General features: G+C 40.2%; 1 protein-coding gene across 1 annotated transcript in view; it reads right to left on the reverse strand.

Annotated features, from left to right (window-relative positions):
* The window catches only part of GATB (glutamyl-tRNA amidotransferase subunit B), a 42,156-nt gene extending 22,393 nt beyond the window's left edge, over positions 1-19,763 (reverse strand). The window contains exons 1-4 of the mRNA XM_030239445.2: positions 19,589-19,763; positions 17,521-17,671; positions 3,673-3,786; positions 383-581 (exon numbers count right to left, since the gene is read on the reverse strand). Coding sequence (XP_030095305.2) covers positions 383-581; positions 3,673-3,786; positions 17,521-17,671; positions 19,589-19,755 — 631 coding nt within the window. The 5' untranslated portion in view covers positions 19,756-19,763. The remainder of the gene's footprint in view (positions 1-382; positions 582-3,672; positions 3,787-17,520; positions 17,672-19,588) is intronic.
* Between the last annotated feature and the right edge of the window lie 1,813 nt (positions 19,764-21,576).

Raw genomic sequence — 21,576 nt, forward strand, 5'->3', positions numbered from 1 at the left:
CAGATTCCAACAGCTGCTCTTTCTATACACAAACTTGATTCACTAGATCTGTAATATTTAACTTTTTTTAACAACACATACAGTGCAGAGCTTAAATAGCTGACTGGCTCTATGTGACTGACACAGTTTTGAGCAAACTGGAGCCCAGAGATTTCCAGCTTGCTACTGCCAATTGCCATCAGCCAACAGCAAATGGGAAAGGTTTACTGGCCATTAAAAAAAATCAAGTATTCATCTGTTTCCAGTGTAACAGTAATTTTCACAAATTTTTTTTTTTTGAAGAGAGAGCCATGTTTTTATTTTTTGCCTCTCATCTATTTACCTTTAAAGACTCATCTTAAACCAAAAGGAGGAGAAAAATAGGAAAATAATCCAAGCCTACCAGCCCTATTCAAGTCCACAAGGGTTTGGCTCCTAGTGTCATCATGGAGACTTTTTCCACTGTCTTGCTCCAACTGAATTTGTTTAATCCTCACAGTTTTGGTCACCATCTGGCTCATCTTGTTGTCTATGCAGAGACTGTATGACAGACTTCCATTCACTGCAATAGGAACTCTTTGCTGAGTGATTTGATAGCCAGCCTGTCAACAAAATTAGCTTTAAATGCAACTGAAACATTCACTTTTCAAAAAGCAGACCAAGTGTAAATATAATTGACTAAGAACAAAACTGAAAATGCAACATCTTTCAGACTGACCTATATAAGAAGAGAGAATAAATGCACATGTAAATTCAAAAGTAACTTCGCTTGAATGGAAAGGAAGCAAGCTAGAAGATGAGTCTAGAATTCAACATAAGAGTAAGAAGCTGGAAGTCTGGAAAAAATAGGAGGACTCCTCAATAACAGACAAATATATGACACCATACTAATGCTGAAATAATCAATAATCAACTGCACAATCTCTTGCCAAGGAAGACAAATTTGTCTGATACTGCACTGGGGCAGGAAATGGACTGGAGAGATTCTTCCATTCCTGTGGTCCCATATCAAGTTACATGTTTAGATGTTGTTTGAAGTCAGTTACTGTACTTCCATCCCCAAGCTGGGGCTATCACTCATCCTCCCAACAGGCAGCATATCCCCCTCTGTCTCTTCCAAACTGTACTCATTAGAGGGAAGGAGAGGGAAGGGGTGGAGGTGTGGAAATCAAGAAAATGAGAAAGCTCTATTTCATTATTGTAGCAATTTAAAAGATAAGACACTGCAACCCCACACAAGGCACACGGCTGATAAATGACACCTCATGCCTGGGACTCCACTCAAAGGGGAAACTGCTGGCCAAAACTGTGGCTGCCAGTGACAAGGTATTGGAATAACCACAATGATGTAAAAATAGAGAAGTGAGTCAATGACAGCTGAGATGTGTCCCCTTTGCTTCCTCCTTCCTCAACTGCCTATGGCACTGGTGGTGAAAAATTTAAAAAAAGGCTGCCAGACACAAATTATTGGGGAGAAGCATTTGCATATTTTGCAGGGATGACGAGCTTACTCCAAAATGTAGAGATGGTGAATTCCAGGGCACTGGAATGGAGAACAGTGGTCTGGCCCTGTCAACACCCCAATTTATATATGCAGTGAAGTGCATGACCCACTAGACATAATCACTGTAAGAAAAAGAAAATAACTGACTCTCTGCAGCCTATGCTAATGACAGGCTCTTCTCATCTCCTAGAAGTTCTCATAAATAATTTTTTTACAGCCTGAAATATTGAGTGACAATAAATAATATGAATCCCACTTCCCATCCAAAACCCTGTTTTCAGGACTAACAATAATCCCATTGTCAAATGACCCTAAGAGCTGGATTTATCTGTTCTATTCAGCCTATTAGCGTAAAATCTGCATCTTATTACAGGGTTCCTGACTAGACTGTTCACTATGAAATGTAGGTCGGACAGTTTATTGTCAGTGCTTAAACTGCAGAAGTCAGTCAGTTAAAAGCCAGAATTACATGTTTCCAACTAATATAACATGTCAGCATCTCCCTGACCAAATCTCCATGCTTATGTAACCAGAGGATCCTGTAATTCATGTCTGCAGGGTCCCACAATTTCTTCCGCCTCAGCTGTTCTCTTGGACACATGGATGTGGATTCTTTCCCATGACAACATTCACCCATATTCACCCATAAATCTGCTATCAGCAGACTGATAGCAGCAGGCACCACAGGAATATGAGAGTGATTTCAGTTTAACAGACTAAGCACTCAAAGTAAATTGCAAACAATTTGTCTGTGATGTTTTTGATGTTCCTTCATGATGTGTAAAGGAATTTCCAAAGTCATATTTATTTCCTGCTATTTCACCTTTTTCCCCTTCAGATCTTGAAGTGGGCTTTAAGATAGTTCTACATGTTTAAAAAAAGTACTGGCAATTCTAACTGCTAAGTTTGCTTTTCACATTCCCAGCAGGTCACTGCACAGCTCCCAGTAAAAGGGCCTCTTAATGGCTTACAAATATTTGCAAAGCTATTCCCAGAAACCAAATCAAAATTATAGCAACTTCACATAAGTTCACAACCTAGGAAAAAAAAAACCAAAAAACAGAAGATCAGAAAATCTCTTTTCTGAGATCCACGTCTCCACTGGACAACTATAATATAATTATCTTTCTAAGGTGGGAAGCAATTGTATTTGAAAATGCTTTGTGCAACTTCAAAATATTTTCAATACCTGAACAAGAGTGGGAAAGAAAGTAATTTGGTTAATAATAGAGCACCTCTACAGATTTGTATGGGATCTGAGAGGTCTCCCACTCTGCATCTCTGGATGTCTGAGTCTCGTCACCTAAAGAGAGGATAAGCTAACATGCCTGATCTTTCCCAAATAAAATAAACCCACATATTTTTATTTTCATGTTATCAGTTCTTCACCCCAAAACCAAAGAAACTAAAAATAGCTTCCTCCCTTTAACAGATTAGTGTTAAACTGAACATTCAGTACCAATAAGCTCACGCAAAAATAAGTTAAAATTAGAAAGGTTTAATGTCTTTAGAGAGAAAAAAAGGCTCAAACACTGCTGCATCCTGTTGCAAGGACAAAAGTCAGATTGTTAAACTATTTCAGTATTTCTACTTCCATATCAAATGCAGCAAAAATACATCTGACTTCCTGTGGCACCTTTTACACAAATGAAATCTACCAACAAACCACACTGCAAAGACTCGATTCCTCACTTGTTTTGGGTTTTTTTCATTTACTGGAAACACAACCAGAAAAGTTTTGAAGGGAAATTAAATATTTTTAGGTCCCTAGGCACACACAAAAAAGACCCCACTGTGTTTATTCCACTGGAGCCTGTGTTAGTTATACATTCACTTTAAATGAAGGACTTTTATCAGATTGCTTTTACCCTAACAGACAATTAGTACAAAACACCAGGAATGGACAACTTAAGGGACAAAGCAGCTCCAGCTCCCAGTCCAATTACATTAGGCAACTGGAATTGTGCAGCTAAGCAAGGAGTCAGCAATCAGAGCAATCATATTCAATCAGTGAGCATAAGGGGTACAGCTGCCTATTCCACCAGAGCACAGTGCAGCATCCTGCTGGGGTGAGCAGAGCACTGACTGAAAACAGAAGCAGCATCTCTGCACTCCTCCCCAACTGCCATCCATACTGCAGACTTGTCCTTCCCAGAGCCCAGGAGGGACCAGCCATACTGCATACTTACAGGCAGATCTGCATAGAAGTAGTGCTTTCTGTCAAACAAGGACTTCTTGTTTATGCTGCAGTTGAGAGCCAGGCCTGTCATCACTGCTGCTTCTACACATCTCCTGTTGAGAACCTAAGGAAACATGACACATGGTTTTGCTCAGATACTCAGTATGTTACAAATGTGTCTCCCACACACTGCCGTATAAGGAGCATATATTCAATTTCACTTGCCTTCAGTCATCATTAGATCTCTTTCTTTGTGTGGGTGGCTCTTATTCATCATTAAAGTTGCGGCAGCTATAAATCTGCAAGGCTTTACCATGAAAATACAAGCTATTCAGTCACTTTGTCATGCCACATATGGAGGTGTGCACTGCTCTGGCTTGCTACTTTTGCAAACATTCAGTGCTTTTGAATCTTTTCAGGGTACAGGAGACAAATCACAGCACATGATAACTGACTTGTAACCAGCTGTCAGCTCATACTCGAATTTGAAACACAGGGGATTTGCATTAGGGACTGCAGAGCTGTTACAGTAGAACACTTCAGAACACCTGTAACCACAGAACCACAGTGAATTCATGACTATCTACACATACCATAGATTTTAATGCTTTGCTTAACCAGGATGAAATTATGCACACTTACATCTTTGCTAAAAAAACAAAACCCAAAAGACAACAACTGATCCCATGGCTTCAAGTATACATGTTTCCAGCACCTAAGAAACCCACGTGATAAAGGTTTTTGCAGAATGCCATGAGATCTAAAGATCCAGCAAGGTCTTCACAAAGAAACAAAGGAGTTAAATGCAGTTTTTCACCATGGACTGATCATTCTCAGCACTACACCCTTCCATCTCCTCAGCAGGGTCAAGATCCAGAGGATTTCACTCCAAAAACTGACAAATGATGTTTTTTTTCAGATGTGCTCTCATTAATTTAACAGTTCATTTAACTAACATCAAATGGATGGAACTGAAAAAGAAAAAAGACTGAATTTGTCTTACTACAATTCTGACATACTCACACTTACAGCATTTTGAAACAGGAACAGAACTTTATCCATCTTGTTCTGCACTGTACAGCTGCCAAGAAGTCTATTTCCAGCAGGACCATTAAAGGAGCACATTATGTAAAAGAATGTACATGACTTCATCTGCATTGACCAGAACATAAAAGGCTTAAATAATGTTTTCTTCCATGTTTCTGACAGTATTTACTTTTTATATTCTCCAGCCTGATTTCTGATACATATTAAGCAGCTGTACATTTTTCCCATCATCCCACATCTTCAGCCAGAAAACGAATCTCTTTATTTTATTCATTTAGTTTTTAAAAATCAAAAAAGTAAGAGAGGATATGGGCAACTCTTCATGTAACAAAAACTTTAAAATTGCTTATATAGAAATTAAATATTTAAGATATTTAACAAGGGAACTTTCAGATCTTTAGTGTAGCTATATATGGCTAACTAGAACACATCATCTGTTCAGGCATATTTTACTTATTAAAAAATTTAAGAGATACATAAAGCAAATTCCAGACAAGAAAAAAGGAAGAACAATCTCCCTTTGAAATATCAATCCACAGCAAAATGCATGCAATTAGTCCTGACTCTAATCTAAAGAAAATTGATAACTACAAAATATGAATTTATTTTAGCAGCATAACTGCAGTTCATTGTATACTAGATGCTCCTGTTTTCAATACTTAAATGCTTCCAGACAGTACAGACACTTTTTTTTTTACTGTTTAAGGAATTCTGTAACAGTGGTAGTCAAACTGTTCAATGTTTAAAATATCTTCATATTTCTAAATACACAGGCAAATTTCCTCTTACTAAACCCTTATGGCACAATCCTGTTCAGCTTTACAAATTGGTGAGGACCTTGCCAGTCAGTCCTTTAATAAAACTGGCCACCAGAAACCCATTAAGCCTCCATAAGGACTGGTAGACTCAAAGCACCACAGCTCCAAAGCAGTGAGCCAGTATCTTGCTACAATTCCTGATGGTGCAGGGGTTGTGACTGACTGCAATCAGCGAACAAGACAAAAGCCAACTCCCAAGTCACAATCACTGAAAGCCTCATAGCACTTCATTGCTCTTCAATTTTTACTTCAAACAGGAGAGTGCATATCTTACTCATTGCCCTAAGGGATAACACTGTTTTGAGGTGAAAAAAATAATCCCCATATATACACTACTTAAACCAGAGAGATCTTTTGCTCTACTGCTGATGAAAACATTTTGGCAGCTCTGGGGAAAAAGTGGCAAAAAACATGAAGTACTGATTATTTTTTATGTAGTGTTAGCAAGAATTTAGATGACTCTGATGTGTATGTGTCCCCAGTGTAGTGGATCATAGTAGCCAAATCACTGTATATGCACCATTACTCACTCAACTTCCTGTGCCATTCCTTCACCCATCTCAGTGGGGAGAGAAGGCTTTGCAAAGCAGATCTTTCCTGCTGTGGCACACTGAGATGGCTACCATGCCAATCTGCTTCCTCTGCCCTCTGTGCCTTTAAGAAATCAATCCAAACCCAGCCAGATGACCCTCTTCTTCTTCAACTTATCTATTGCTTCTAACTCCTTCAAGTCTGAAGTGACTTTTACTACCCACTGCCATGACCAAGGCTGTAAGCACAAAGCACTACTACCTTTCCTTCAAACAAGCCTTGCTTTTTAAATAATCTGCAGTGATAAACATCAATTCAGTATGTGAAACTTCCCATATTAATGACCTAGAGTAAGCCCTCCAGCTTGTTTATGCAGTAAGCTGTTATTAAGCTGACAGCTTTGACTAGCACCAAAGATTTAAATTACTGGCTTGAACTGACAAGCTGCCTGTCTGCTGTTAGCAAACTGCTGGCCTTGAAAGCAAGCTGTTTAGTTCCTGCAGCAGCTATGGACAAAACACAATAGTCTATAAAGACTTCTTCAATATACTCTTCTAAATGGGAAGCATCCCTCCTAGTATTTGAAAAAATCCCACAGAGCTATTACAAAAGGAAATGTAAATTGTTTGTATTGGAAACTCGTGAAAAACCTTAACAATGGCATCACAACACCAGCACCATTTCCCTTGTAGCTATGGTCTCCTGCTACAGCACCATGGTAACTGAGCACTAAAGGAATGAAAGAACACTCCAACCAAGATCTCTCTTTTTCTGCTACTTGCCTATTCTTTACATCTAGACCACAAGTGAAAGGCTCCTTTTAAGAATTTATCTTTATTTGCAAGTTCACTTTTGTCAAGACCTTAGTTTTAAATACAATATTCAATAGCTATTCAAAACTATAGACAATACCTTCGACAGCACTAACTCCCAAAAAAAGCAGTTTTCTAATAGTTTTTTCTTTAACAACAGGTTTAGTCCTTATATTAATATATTAAAGAAAGTTGGCACCCTTTTACATAAAGATTCTATATTTAGTAAAATACCATGTTTAGATTTTAAAGAGGGTAGGTATGCAGCTTCTTGTTTTGCTAATGAGTATTATATAGGATAATTGGGGAAAAAAGAAGAAATATCTAAATAACTCTCCTGGAAAAAGTTTATTTTTGCTTCCTCTTACCAATAATCTCTGAAATAACATTTGCACCAAGGAAGCCTATCTTACAGAAGAAAATATTCCTTGTACTAAAAATGGTAAAATCAAAATAATTCCCCAGAAATTTGTGAAGTTTTTGATTCTAGGTCACACATTTTAATAAAGTAGATTTAATATTCACTGGCTATCTTAAGACCTTCAGTCCTACTTACAATCATGAAAAAAATCAGCATTAATCAGACTAACTACAGGACTGTTTATCTAAGAAATATTTAATTTTAGCTCCTTTTCTTTCAAAATAATATCTGAAAGAAGGAAGTAGTACAATGTACTCAGCCAGCTCTCTGTAGACCAGACACCAATCTTTAGAAACCTCAACAGATATATCTAATCACATTTTCAAGTACTTCTATTTCATCTCACTCGGATTTTTATTTGCTTCTACTAATGGATATACCCAGTCTTACTATTCTAGCTGTGTTAAAAGTACCAAATTGCTGCAATAAATGGTTCTTTGAAGTGCAATCATAAGTTAAACTTCAAAATAGAATACCCTTATATGTACTTAGTCCCAGTGTAATTGAGGCTGTTCAGTCTGACACTGTAGATGAGTACTTACTGCTCTGCAGCATTCTGCCTTGGTATCCTCCCACACACCGAGAAGGGACCAACTGGAGCTAGGCATGTACAGAATGGAGATACAATAAATCAAGAGCTGACCACTTCCCAAATTTATTCCAATGGGTTACAATCAGGCTCCATCCCCCAAAGGATGAATTAAAATTTAAAAAACAAGACAACTTATACCCTGTTATTTCTTAGGTGTTCAAAGAACACACATTCCAAGAACTGAGGTCTCTGAAATTTTAAAATTTCAGGGAAAATTTTAAAAACTTCAGTTTAGTATCCTTTGCACTTATTCCAGCATCTACTTCACAGCATGTTTGCTGCCCCAGTATGAGCATTATATTCTTATCTCTAAGGAAAGGGGCAAGACAGAAGGGGAAGAAGCACCAGACATTATAAATTGAGATCTTAGCATTATCAAAAGAGATTCCACCTTATGAGAACAAAATGGCAACTCAGAAGCTGCAACAGCAAAGGCTATGAGGAGCATTAAACATACTTAATACACTTTGTAAATTAACCTTTCCACAGTCTGGTACCAAACCCATACATTGCTATACAAAACATATCACTGCTAACCTTGTCTAGTGGCAAAGCTGGCTTGTGGTGATGCAGCACACAATGATTCCAGTCATATCTAAAAACTAGCCAGTTCTGCCATCAAAAAGTACCCAGCTCCCAAACACACTACTTCAGGTGTACTCAGCAGAATAAGAGGGCACACTTTCTCAAAGCTGAAGAACTTTTATCACAAGGCTTAGGATGGAGGAAGCATCCCTTCCAGTGTCAGTGATGACCAGAAAAATGCAGCAGCAGTAGGGAGAAATGCCGACCCCTGGGAGCAAGAAAAATGGAACACTACACCAGGAACAAAGATATTTCAATAATGACAGAATTTAAGCTTTCTCAGCCCAACAGGAGTTGCTAGGAGAAACACAGAAGGAAAAATCCATTCAGACCACTGTGCAGGTAAAGTGCTCAATGGTCTCAATAGAATAAATTTGTTTTCTGGGAAGCAGCCAATCCAGATAATATCTTTGATCCCATCAGCAGCATCTAAAAACAAATAAAATTCTGCCCTGCAGGACCAGTTCCAAGCAGGAGAACCCACAGAGAAGACAGGAAAACACAATGGTGATATACTGGTTCATGAAATTCATAACCAAATGCTGGGCATATGGGGTGTTCCCATAAAGAAGTCCAGGACCTCTCCAACATCCATGCTCTCCTTGCTGACATTAGTCTTCTGCATCTGCCACATGGCGTTTTTTGACCTGTCACAAAAGGATGCTCCCCCTCTAATGCCAGCTGGAATTTAAATCACTGCTAATGCTATCTGATCCAGGGCACCTTTAATGCAGGAAAATCCACTGCTAACACTTCACTGCTGCGGGAGGTAGGAGACATTGCACAGTGCAATGGCTAAAACTTAAGTTACAGGCTATGATCAAATTCAAAGGCAACAAGATGCTTAAGGAGAACCATCTCCTTCAAGGAGACCTTTCTTCCTACACTGAGTTCAATAAAAAAAAAAGGATTTTGAATGTGAATATCATCTGCCTTCTTTAACACAACATAGATTGTTTAATTTCTTAAATAAAGACACTCAGAGCATTTAGGACAAAATAGTCTGTAAACCAGCTCCTACCCTGTTTTTCCTTGCAGATGTTCCTTTGCTCATAGGCTTGGTGAGATCCAGCTCTGTGGTTTTCTGAGTTGTAACAAATTCTGACCCTTGATCCCCATTTACTGTAATTTTCTATTATTTCAAAGTCTTGGCTATCTGCCCTCTGCTCCTTGCAATTTTTGTGCGTCTGAGAGCCCACACCAAACCCACACTAAACTCTCAGCCCTTTGCTCTGACTTCTCCATTCCTCTTTTCTCCAACAGCTATCTCCCAAAACATGCTTATTTGTTCTCAGCCATCTTTCCCTGCAAGCTGACCCAGATCCCTTAAGTGAGCACAATATACAAATTAGGAGTAAACCAGAAGTGGTCTTTTACACATAGATAAAAAATTATATTAATTCGGGAAAACAACAGACGACATAATGCAACAAGTCTTGCAAAGAACTATTAAGAAATTATTTGAGAGGAATTTTAAGAGAGCAAACAGAAAAATTACTTGCTTTTAACAAACTTGTTCTGCAATAGCAGAACCAACAGAGACTAATTTCCTTTAAATAATATCCCTAGTTTGTTTTACCTAAGCAGTGACCCCAAAACTCTCTCTCCCGTGACTCTCCCATCTTCTCCTTATTTCATCAAACATCCCAAAATGAGTATAAAGTGTCACAAGTATCTGAAGAGCAGCAGCCCAAAAAAAGCTGAGATCAGTGGGGAGACTAAATCAATAACTTTTTCTTCATGTGCTTGCTATTACAGTCATAACAACCCTCTACAAGCCTAAAATATTTTGGAGTAAAATTTGGCTGAACTTGGCAGCAAAACTGCAAAACAAGCATTTCTGTATAGAAAACAATAGTCCTTCTGGCAAAATCTGTGTATATAACTAATAAAAATCCCTTGCAGAAGTTTACATAATCCTCTCAAAATCAAATATAGACATATTTAAGGTGACTGATAATCAGAGAGAACACAAAGAAAATAATTTTACCCCAGGAACTGATTACAGCCTAATTGCACCAAGATATTTTTCAAACAAAATACAAAAACCTGACAGTTATGCAACATTACTCACCAGACAGCTAACCATAAGATAACAAAGACCCAGTTTACAATTATCTGTCATTACTGTCAGACAATGCTTCCCTAAACACCTTTTAATGAAAAACTCTTAAACAAAACAATTGCTGAGAAGAATGAAGCAGCAAGAGGTCTGTTGCAAAGTTAAAATGCCAAGAAATTGGTACAACCATGAAACTTTTGCTTAAGAGAGCACTGCTAACATACACATATACACAACATCACCTTGGATTTCCTCAAATGGAGTCACCTGGAAACAGACTGTCTACACAGTGTGAGGAAATGAAATCAAATAAAAAACTTAAGGATGCCAGAACACCTATAGTGTATATGTACAGTATATATTAGTTATATATTTTACTATACATAGTATATGTATGTATACAAATATATATATACTATGTATAGTATAACAGAGGTAATAGAAATTTGCAACAATAAACCCCCTCTCAGGTCCAACTTAAAGAAATTCCCACCCACTGAGAAAAGCTACTGCAAAAAGCTTATGTGCATTTCAGCAGCAATTTCCAAATGAATTCAGAAAGGGGGGACACTGACTCATCATGCAGTGGTTGTGCTGTTCAGAAGTGTCCAAGATGCAGTAATCGGACTGTGTGAAAGAAAGGAAACAAGATACTGCCAACTCCTGTTCCATCACTTAGAAGTTAAAAAAAAACTGTGTAAAACAAAAGGTAAAGAGATTAAAAAGAAACAACAGAAAAGGAGGTAAGAGAAAATACACAGGGAACATCATTGATGGACTGAAGGATCTACTGAAAGAGATAACAAGGTGTATCAACTCAAGGCTATTCTAACAGGCAAGTTTGCATCAGCCACAGGGACCTGTTAAGGATGAACAGTAAAGCCAACAAGAACAAACAGAGAGTTCAACACTTACTGAGGTGCTAAGGAGACAGCCCAACCTGAATTGTTAGCTTTAACAAAAAGATTATAACACCCAGAATGAGGGTCAAAAATATGCACAAATATACGAGACATAGCAAAAAGTGAGAGAAAAATGTGACAAGAGATATCTTCAAAGCTTGAGAGAGGAGCAACAAATGTCACAAAATACTTTAATACACAAGAGCAGAGAGTCTCCAGAAAAATATGGCCCAAGTATGATATAAAGTTGAGCTAAGCAGCTGCAGTAATGAAGGAAATACAACATTTCTCAGACCCCAGTGAAGGAGTTTGGTACTAAAGGTAACCTTGGGGCTGTTAATGATCCTATGGAGCACAAAGAAACAGATTGAGAAACAACCTGCAGGATAACCCAGTCTTGAGTGACCTGAAGCCACCATCTAATCATCTTTCAAAGGTCCCTTCCGACCAGTACAACAGCTTTGAACTGATTAATAGTCTGAAATTTGGTAGGCAGGCTTTAATACAGCATGAACTTGGACATTTAAGGGTCTGTGAACGACAAAAGCATCCTCAGAGAGCAATGGTTTAAAAGCCTAATTCACTCCTCTAGTCTTTTTCTAAATTATTAGGGATTTTCTTTATAGAAGCATTCTGGACTGCAAGCCCAGCAAGCTAGGACTGTGTGAGCAAGAAAAGACTCCCAAGCACTGACCATACAATGCATGTTGCAAATCCAAATATTATCAGGAAAGAAAGGACTGCAACAGAAAGGTACCATCAAATTCTACTAAAAAGAAGTCCTCTTTTTTCTCCTAAGTACAATTACTACAGTTTTAGTGAAATAAGTACTGAGGGGTTTAAATGAACCTAGACACAGGTAAATGGCTTAAAACAAGCATGAACTCACTTTTTCCATCGGGCATTGCCACTAATTTATTTTAAGAGGAGAGCTCATGGATACAAAAACCTAGCCATAATATAGTTTCAAAGAAAAGAAGATGTATGTAATGGAAGCTAAAAAACCATCCATACAACGATCAGAGTATTGTTCAATTCCCCATGAAAAGTGCAATTAAAATTGTAGTTATCAAAAGTCAAGCTAAGAAGCAGGCTTTTTTTTCAAAACAAAGTAGTAGAAGAAGGGAGTAAATTCACATGCATGCCAGCAGGAATGTCAAAACAAAACTAAAATCACATGTTGGTAAAGCAGCTGTTGCAATCATCAGATTTAACAGGCACAGGATACAAAAAAAAATCTAGTTTCAAGCTGTAAAGTATAAACTCTGGTCTCAAATGCTGTTTCTGTTCTAGTATGAATGGCTGACAGACAGATCCACCAAAACCTCATAAAAACCTCTCAGAGCCTTTGAAAGCAAATGCATCAGATAAATCCTGTATATTCTGATGAATTCTAGATGTTATTTAAGTCTGGTAATCCATCACCCAAAATATCTGGAAAAACATTGGGTACCTGCCACTGCCAAGAACAGATGGAAACACCCTCTTTAATCCCAAACTGGGTATTAGCCCTGTCACGTGCCTGGGCAGCCCCTCAGCAGCCCAGCACTGCAAGGCAACAGCCGGATCCAGGTGTTCCCAGCAACTCTGCAGTGCTGAGCTGGCAACTGCAGAGCTTCCGAGCCTGCCAGCTTTGAACAAGCCCGAGCTTGGAGCTGAAGGAGCCAGAGCTGCAAAGCCAGAAGGAACAAGGGCTGAGAGCTGCTCTAGCACTGCTCTCTTCCATGAAAAGGAGTGATCTGCTTGCCCCAAGTGTTTCTGAAAAGTCTGTTGTAAAAATAAGAAGATAAAACAGATGCTGTTCACACTAAGAGGAGACTGAAATTCAAATGCATGAGAAGATATTAAAAAAAATCAAAACATTTAGGACTGTAGGGCTAATATTAATTCAAATCTTATTAATTTAAACTTTGGATATGTAAATCCTAGATTATTTCTTTATATACTTACCTACAAAGGATTGCCTACAATAGGATCATGGTTTCACTTCAATCATGCCAGAAACAAATGTAAAATGTGTGACAAAGACTAAGCACTGACAAAAAGGTTTCAGCCTTTAGCTTCTAGATCTACTATCTTTTTTCTGTGGCTGAGCTATAATTAACTTTTAGTCAGCCACCTCCATCACCAAAATAGATAATCATGGATTCTTTTTCTGTGAACCCAGTTTTAGCTTTAAAAACTTTTCTAAAACCTCTCAGAATTTTCAGAGCCTAAATCAGATTGGGAGGGCAACCACCTTTATGGATCCTCAGAAGAATTTTAGTCTAGTTTGAAGGTGTAACACACTATCTGCTACCATGTATAGAATAGGTCTTCAGATACCAAGCCAAGATCATTGCCAAGTCCATTCCCAAGGTAAAAACCCCAAGCTTTTGCAAATTTCATTACATGAAATGAAATGTACGTAGTCAGATGTAGTCCTAAAGTGTCAGTGGACAAGGAATTGGCTGGGTGGTGGCACTAAAAGAGCTGTGGTCATCAGTTCAATGGCCAAGTGGAGACCAGTGACAAGTTAGGTGGTCACAAGTGACCAGTGGTGTTAGGTGGTCTCAGCTGGGACCAGCTGTTCAATGTCTTTGTCAGTGACAGGGACAGGGGGATCAGGTGCATTCTCAGCAAGTTCACTGATGACAACAAGCTGTGTGGTGTGGCCAACATGCTGCAGGGCAGGGGTGCCATCCAGAGAGACCTGGGCCGGCTTGAGAAGTGCACCTGTGCAAACCTCATGAAGTCCAGCATGATCAAGTGCAAAGTTCAGCACCAACACAAGCTGGGCAGAGAATGGCTTGACATCAGCCTCAAGGAGAAGGATTTGGGGGTGCTGGTTGAGGAACTGCTCAGCATGAGCCAGCAAAGCACACCTGTAGTCCAGAAAGCAAAACATGTTCTGGGCTACATCCAAAGCACTGTGGGCAGCAGGGCAAGGGAGAGGATTCTGCCGCTCTACTCCACTCTTGGGAGTTCCCACCTGGAGTGCTGCATCCTGCTCTGGGACCCCCAACATAAGAAGGACAGGCACCTACAGGAGGGGGTCTGAGGAGGGCCATGAAGATGACCAGAGGGCTCGAACACCCCCCCTATGTTTGAGAGAGTTGGGGTTGTTCAGCACTGAGAAAACTCCAGAGAGACCTTACAGCACTTTCAAGTACCTAAAGAGGGCCTACGAGAGAGCCAGAAGGACATTTTACAAGGGCTTGTAATGACAGGACATGGTTTTAAATTGTCACAGGGCAAGTTTAGACTAGATGTTACAAAGAAATTCCTTACCGTGAGGGTGTTGAGGCACAGGTTGCCCAGAGAAGCTGTGGCTGCCTCATCCCTGGAAGTGTTCAAGGCCACACTGGATGGAGATCTGAGCAGCCCAGTCTAGTGGAAGGGGTCGCTGCCCATGGCAGGGGGGCTGGAACCAGATGAGCTGTAAGGTCCCTGGTACTCAAACCATCTCATGATTCTATAATAATTTTTTTCTGTCTCATGACAAATAGGAGGGCACCTGCAAAGCTCCTCTTGCCTGTAGCTGTGTCTTAGAGAAGCTTTATGAGAACAACACAGTGAAATGGCCATGCCACTTCCACTGTGATGACCCTCCCAAGGCCTAGTCGCAGCAGAAGGATAAAATAAGCTGTATTAACCTTACAGGGAGCAAATATAAAAAGGAAAGCAGGAGGAGGGCTAAACACATTCTTTTAGTTTCACCTCTCCTGTGTAGAGCACAGCAAAAGCTTATACCAACACTTACTGTGACCCAGAAATGCACAGCCACCTGAAAAGCTCCCTTCAGCACCACCATTTCTGGTGCCACTGTGAAGGAGCAAATGCTAGGACAGTTCTCTATCACAGCCATCTCGTTGTCACTCAGTAAATTTAAATCCTTGTGACACTGAAAACTGTTCCTACAGTTCTCAGGTTAAAACAAGTCATTCTGTTCTAGACTCAGCACAACTACTGTATAAAAACTTTGCTGCTATTTTTTTTTCATTTTTCAACAAGATGGAGTCCAAATGAAAGGCCAAATATCTATCTTCTAAGTACTCAAATTAGTCAATAACCTAACATTTATTAAAATGGCTTTTGTTGGTTTGTTTTTATTCTACAAATACTCTGAATTTTCAAAAATGACCTTCCATCTTTCAAAATTTACCAAAATTCAATTCTGCTTCAGATACTATTGCCATGTACAAATTTACACAGAGAAAACAAGCCCATCCGATTCCAGAACAAATGCTGGTTTCAGCAGCAGCAGGTACAACGGGAAAACAGAGCTATGACTACTGACTGGATTTTGCATCACAGTCTAACGTGCAGGAACATGTCTTTTGTAACATCCACTTCCAACTCTGTTTTCACCAGTACTACAGTAAGAAAAATCTTTCCTCTCTTCGTATAGATAAGAGCAGCTAGCAGAACCTAACATAGCACCACTACTTTAAAATCAACCTAACCATTCTGGGTTTTTTTCTTCTCAGGTGCAGTTATTTTCTTTAGCGAAGCCCGCATGTACTGGGGGTCTTCTTACAAAGGTCATATACCAAGTCTCATTTTAAAGCCTCATTAATAAAGAAAAAAGACACACACATATACATTGAACCCTTGATAAACAGCAATGTAGAGAAAAATTAACCTCCTCATAAATATTCATTTTTGTTCACTCAAGAACAGCTTTTCTACTTGACTGAAGATAAGCATCAGACAATTTAAGAGAATTTCTGTGCATTAACAGAAGGTTAAATAAAAGATCCAAAACCAGAATCTTGAACTCTTTTGGATTTTCTGACTAACCTAGCCCTGCCTCCAAATGAAAGGAACTAATTTTCTGTCTTTAAGTCTAGCTAGACTCTTCTAAAACCAAATTATTGCATAAGATTCCCATTATCTCCAGGAAGCTTTCAGAATTTCCAGAGTTAGATCTGAAACTCAGCTCTGAATTGCCACTGCACCCAGAGCAAAGTCCCAATTTTATCAGCATCTAAACTTCGCTTCCTTAGTTTTCAATACCTTTGTAAATATGGAAGTAAAAAATAAAACAATAATAACAACATAATTTCTCCTTTAAAGAATCATGACATATATCAAGACCCTAGAAATCCAGCCACAACTTAGTTCTCAATTTTAGATTATCTGAGGCTCTTTTATGGTGATGAAAAGCTTCAACTAGATTTAAAAATACATTTCTATACCTGGAATTCAAATCTGCACTTTAATGAATATAGTCAGTGAAACATTTCTGCTTTAAATAATTAGACACCATCTTAGTCTCTGCAGAGTTGCTGCATGTGGCAATGCTAAGTCTATTAAATATTTATTTTCACTGTATTGTAAGAGCTTATGTTATAATTTTTTAACCTTTATTTTTAAATTAAACTTCTTAGATACTCAGAGAATTCCACAGCAGTACTGTCATTGCCATCACAGTTATAATTAAGCTGTGAATTCAAACACTTATTAAGTTTTCACTAATAAACCTTATTGCTATGTGCTAGCTAGTTATTCTGACCTATTAATCCTCAATGTCTCACACACTTTTTTTTTTTTTTTTTTTTTTTTTTTAATAATTGCTTTGCTCTGGAAATAGGAATGGTTGACACTTTCCTAAATCAGAGACTTTCTACTCAGGGAGCAAAGTCAACTCCTCAGTGAGACATTCCAAATGGCAAATGACAGCTACATAAACAAACACATGGCAAAATAACATCAAATGGCCACTCAGAAATCTAAGATGTTCTTCTCTCACTGGGCTTTAGGCATCTCTCATATTTAAGGAATTTCCTGTGTGGCATACTAAGCAAACACACCCACTCTGGCCTCAAAGAAATACCACCAGCCATTCACTGTGTTGAAGAGACACTCCTGATTTTTCTCCTTTGAGGGGATATTAAGTATCTGAGGCAATAACCAGGGAATGAGGAAATTGAAAAGAAATAGTTCTAGGCATCTCATGTTATGAAACAAAGAGAAATTAGAAAAGTAAGGAAAAGTAGCCATATATATGACTTTAGTCAAATCCTGGGAAGAAAAAAATATTAGAAGCATATGCAAAGTTGTCTGACATTAATCCTGACATAAATGAAACTGCAGCTTAACTTACTGGTAAAGTTCCTGGTAAAGAGGCATCAAAGAAAGATACCAAAGAGTTGGGAGGTGCTGCAAACTGGACTTGGGAACCAGAGAAGAGTTTTGAGTTGGAACTGATCTGTGCATGAATTTCCAGACCCACAACTGGTACCCATGGAGCAAGGCTGAAAAGGAAAGAGGGAAAGAATTTAAATACAGATGATGTTAAAAAAACTGTAAACCTAGCAACAGAAGACTCAGGAATGCTTACCTTACGGGGGGGGGGGGGGGGGGAATTAAATTGTAATTGTAAAAAAATTGTAAACAATGTTTCAAATACATCTACATTGTCATAGGAAAAGCTGTGCTGTGATACTGGAGAATAGAGGCTACGGGGAATATATGGCAGTGTTCATTATATGCAAAAAAGAATGTCATAAAAATGTAATGCTTTAAAACTTTTAACTTTTCCTTACGTGAGAAATCTCAGAGAAATTAATGAGGCACACTTGCATGCTGGATGAACCCTAATTTGGTGCCTCATGAAAATCCCCAAATCATCATAAATATGAATTACTTCTCAGGTAGTTTGATAAATCTCCAACAGACAGGTGGCATAATAAATTATGTATTCTCTGTCAGATAGACACTTGCATGCTGGGAAAGGTGGCTCTCCAGAGCAGCGTTAGTAGAATATTAGCATAAACATTAGTAATCTGGTAATAGAGAAATCATCATTTCAACTAGAGAGCTACTGTTCTCTGAATGTATTCTGCAGAATAAAGCTTCTCCATATCATCTAAAAAGTAATTGCAATTCTCACATCCATAACCTTTATAGGGACAAGAGAAAAAGGTCACCTTTACAGTATGAATTGCTTGACAGTTTCTGTAAGTAATTATCTGGCCTTGTACAAATGAAGTGGCACAAATAATATTTCACTGATGAAATCACATTTCTGTGGCAGAACACTTCAGCAGTATGAGTACCCAGATAGATATAGGAGACAAGCAAGCTATGAAAAAACATCAAACAAATATATCAAATACAGTGTTCTTTCCAAAGGTGAACGTTCTACACTGCCAAGATTTTAGTTCTCCATCTGTCCTCCAACAGCTGAGGACATCCCTACAAACACCCAACTAGTGATCCAGATACCACTTATATTGATGCTTTAGGAAGAAGAATATTATCATGAAAGATTAAAGTTCAGGTGTATAAAGGAGCTAATACACTTTCTTTCATTGATATAGTAATATTCTTCAGTATTTTCAGCTGATCATACAAATGCTTCAAGGTTTGAGAAATAATGTGGGCTTCCTTTTATATTTTGGAGGCAAATTTATTCCACTGTTTCCTGTATTCTTCAGAAAAGCCTTTCTGTCATATCACGGCATTAAAAATTACACCAGGTTTCGCCTAATCAGTGTGCTGGCTTACATTTAGAGATAAAGGTACATGCATCAGTCAGTCCTTCAATCCTACTAACAGCACTGAAGAGGCACCTGGAGCTTCTTGCCGTGTTTGTTCAAGGATTATGTTTATCTCTGTCTCTAAAGAATCAGCAGCACGCTTCTGCCGCTGTCTGCACAACTTTCTTGAAGTGATCAGCTGTGCACACCCTCGTGGGACACCAGAGAACAGGAGAACTTGTTCAGGCCGTGACTTTCAGCTGCAGCAGAAATAAACTGCTCTGCTTCAGGCACACTGCCCGCATCTCACAATCCTCCACTGGGAGAGAAAGCCTCTTTTGGGCTAGAATAACCCTGGAAAGCGCGCTCACGGCAGCCGGAGCAGTGCTCGCTGTGGCTCCTGGGCACACGGAGCGCTCAGGCTACCCGAGCTGCGGGCTCTCACGGCAGCCCGCCGTGCCGCAGGGTCACGGCAAGCACCGACCGCGCTCCGGGGGGGCTGCGGGACAAACGTGCTGCTGAGCAGGCGCTGCCTGCACCAATGCCTCACACCGCTCGCACGCCGCAATTTACACCGGGCCCCGCCGCTGTCACCGCCGCTGCCGTGCCCAAGCCCGGAGCCCCGGACCCGGGCTCCAGGGCAGAAGCAGCTCCACCGGCCCTTCTCCCCACGCCGTTCCGGCACCGTACCCGCTCTTCCCCGCCGGCACCGCCCCGCCTCTCCCGTTACAGGCGACAGCCCTCTGCCCGCGGGGGAAAGGGCCGGGCCCGGGCCCCGGCTGCCCCGCGCTGCGCTGCCGCGCCCGGCGCCAGACCCCGCCGCACCCCCGCGCCGCCACGGCCACCAGGGCCGCCATTGCCCCGCTACCAGCGGCCAAGCGCCCGCAGCGCCCCCTGGGAAATGCAGTCCGAGATGGCTGCGCGGAGCGCGAGCTGTGCGGGCGGACTACAACTCCCGTCAGGCCGCTGGCCCGGCGCCGGCCCCGCCCCCGCCCCGCCGGCGGGAGCGGGGCCCGCAGGTCCTCTGCTTATCCCGGGAATGCTGGAGCGAGCGGTGGCATCGCCGCTTGGCTGCTGTTAAAAACGCCTTAGGTGGCTCAGGTCCTCAAAGTGCCTTGTGTGTGGTTTTCTTCTGGGCTCCCGCTTTTACAAAACCCACTGTCGTTTTGTCGGCGGCCGTTTGCAAGCCGTGGGCGTCAAACGAGGCAGTGGCACGCAGCTGAGCTCTGGAGGCGAACTCTGTCAGTAGGGCTGCAAGGCTCAGTCCCGGCTGGGCCTGGGGTGGTCTGTGGCAATAAAGAGCCTTGTCCAGGGCGTCTGCAAACATCTTTCATGTTTTCGTAGCATAGATAACAGAATTAATGGCATTCCGTCCCAAGCTTAAACGGGAAGGAAGACGAGCTGTAGTTGCTTGTGTCATCTGTGCACTGTGGCAGCGGCTGCCACCAGAGGCTGGTCAGTGACAAGTTGTGAGTGTCCATGACGCACTGCGAGTGTCAGTGACACATTGCGAGTGTCCATGACACACTGCGAGTGTCAGTGACACACTGCGAGTGTCAGTCACACACACCAGTGAGGCTGATCGCCTCCGGCAGAGGACAGTGGTGCACACAGGCACTTGAAAGTGTCCTGGAACCTTTACGACCTCTTGTCTTCCCAAGATCCAGTATGAGGTGCTGAATGGTTCTGAATCATGCAGAAGATAATTTACCCAAGTGAGAAAATGTCTTATAAGTCATGTTTCCCAGCACTATTTTTCTGATACTTTATATCATATATTTTGTATGATATAAAATATTTTATATTTTTAATAAATTACCTGGAAGTGCTGTATAAGAAGAACCAGTTGAGAGATCCTTTCAGCAGACACTGATGTGTAGTTACTTGTACCATATATCTTTTTAAAATTAGTTTTTCACATTCCTTTTCTTGGGAAATATCCTCCCCTTGTACAACAAAGAGTGACCAAGGTAAAATTCCTTTCCAATAGTCAAGAACTGACCACAGGTCATCTTGCACATGTTGTGGAGATGGAAAGAGCATTGGAGTGGCCTTTTTCCTTCTCTCCTGTGGAAACTTCTTCAAATATTAATATAATATATAATATAATTCCCTGTGTAGTAGTCTTTGAGCCAATGAAATATTTAAGAACTTTTGATAATTCTGATTTGAGAAAAATCCCGTTTTCGTTTGGACTTAGCAGGGCCTATGCAATGTCTTGTGGTGAAAATGCTTTTCTGAGTGAAGGTTTAGTACGTGGTTTTTATTTCTGCAACAAATTTATTCTCTGTACAATTGTCCTCCTTGAGTTCTGGATGTAGTTATTTTCTGATACTGTGTAGGGATTGGCAGCTCACTTCAACCCAGCTGTCAGGATAGGTTCTAAATATAGCTCCAAAGTGTTTCTACTGGGGTAAAAGTTGTAAATTTCAGATTATTTGACTTTCTTTTAAGTCTTTTCTCCTGGTGTAATAGAAGATTTCATAAATAGTCGCTAAGAAGGTAAAACCTAATGAATATTAAAGTCATGTTACTTAAAGCCTTACTCTGCCTTGATTGCACAGACTTCTGCCCTTTGCACATATTATTTAGAAGGGAGTAGACAGCACAAAAAGGTTGAAATCCATCACAAACAATTTTTCTAGGACTTTTAGCTGTACTAGGTGTTGTCTTACAGA

This window comes from Serinus canaria, chromosome 4 (assembly GCF_022539315.1).
Source record: "Serinus canaria isolate serCan28SL12 chromosome 4, serCan2020, whole genome shotgun sequence".
Lineage (NCBI taxonomy): Eukaryota > Metazoa > Chordata > Aves > Passeriformes > Fringillidae > Serinus > Serinus canaria.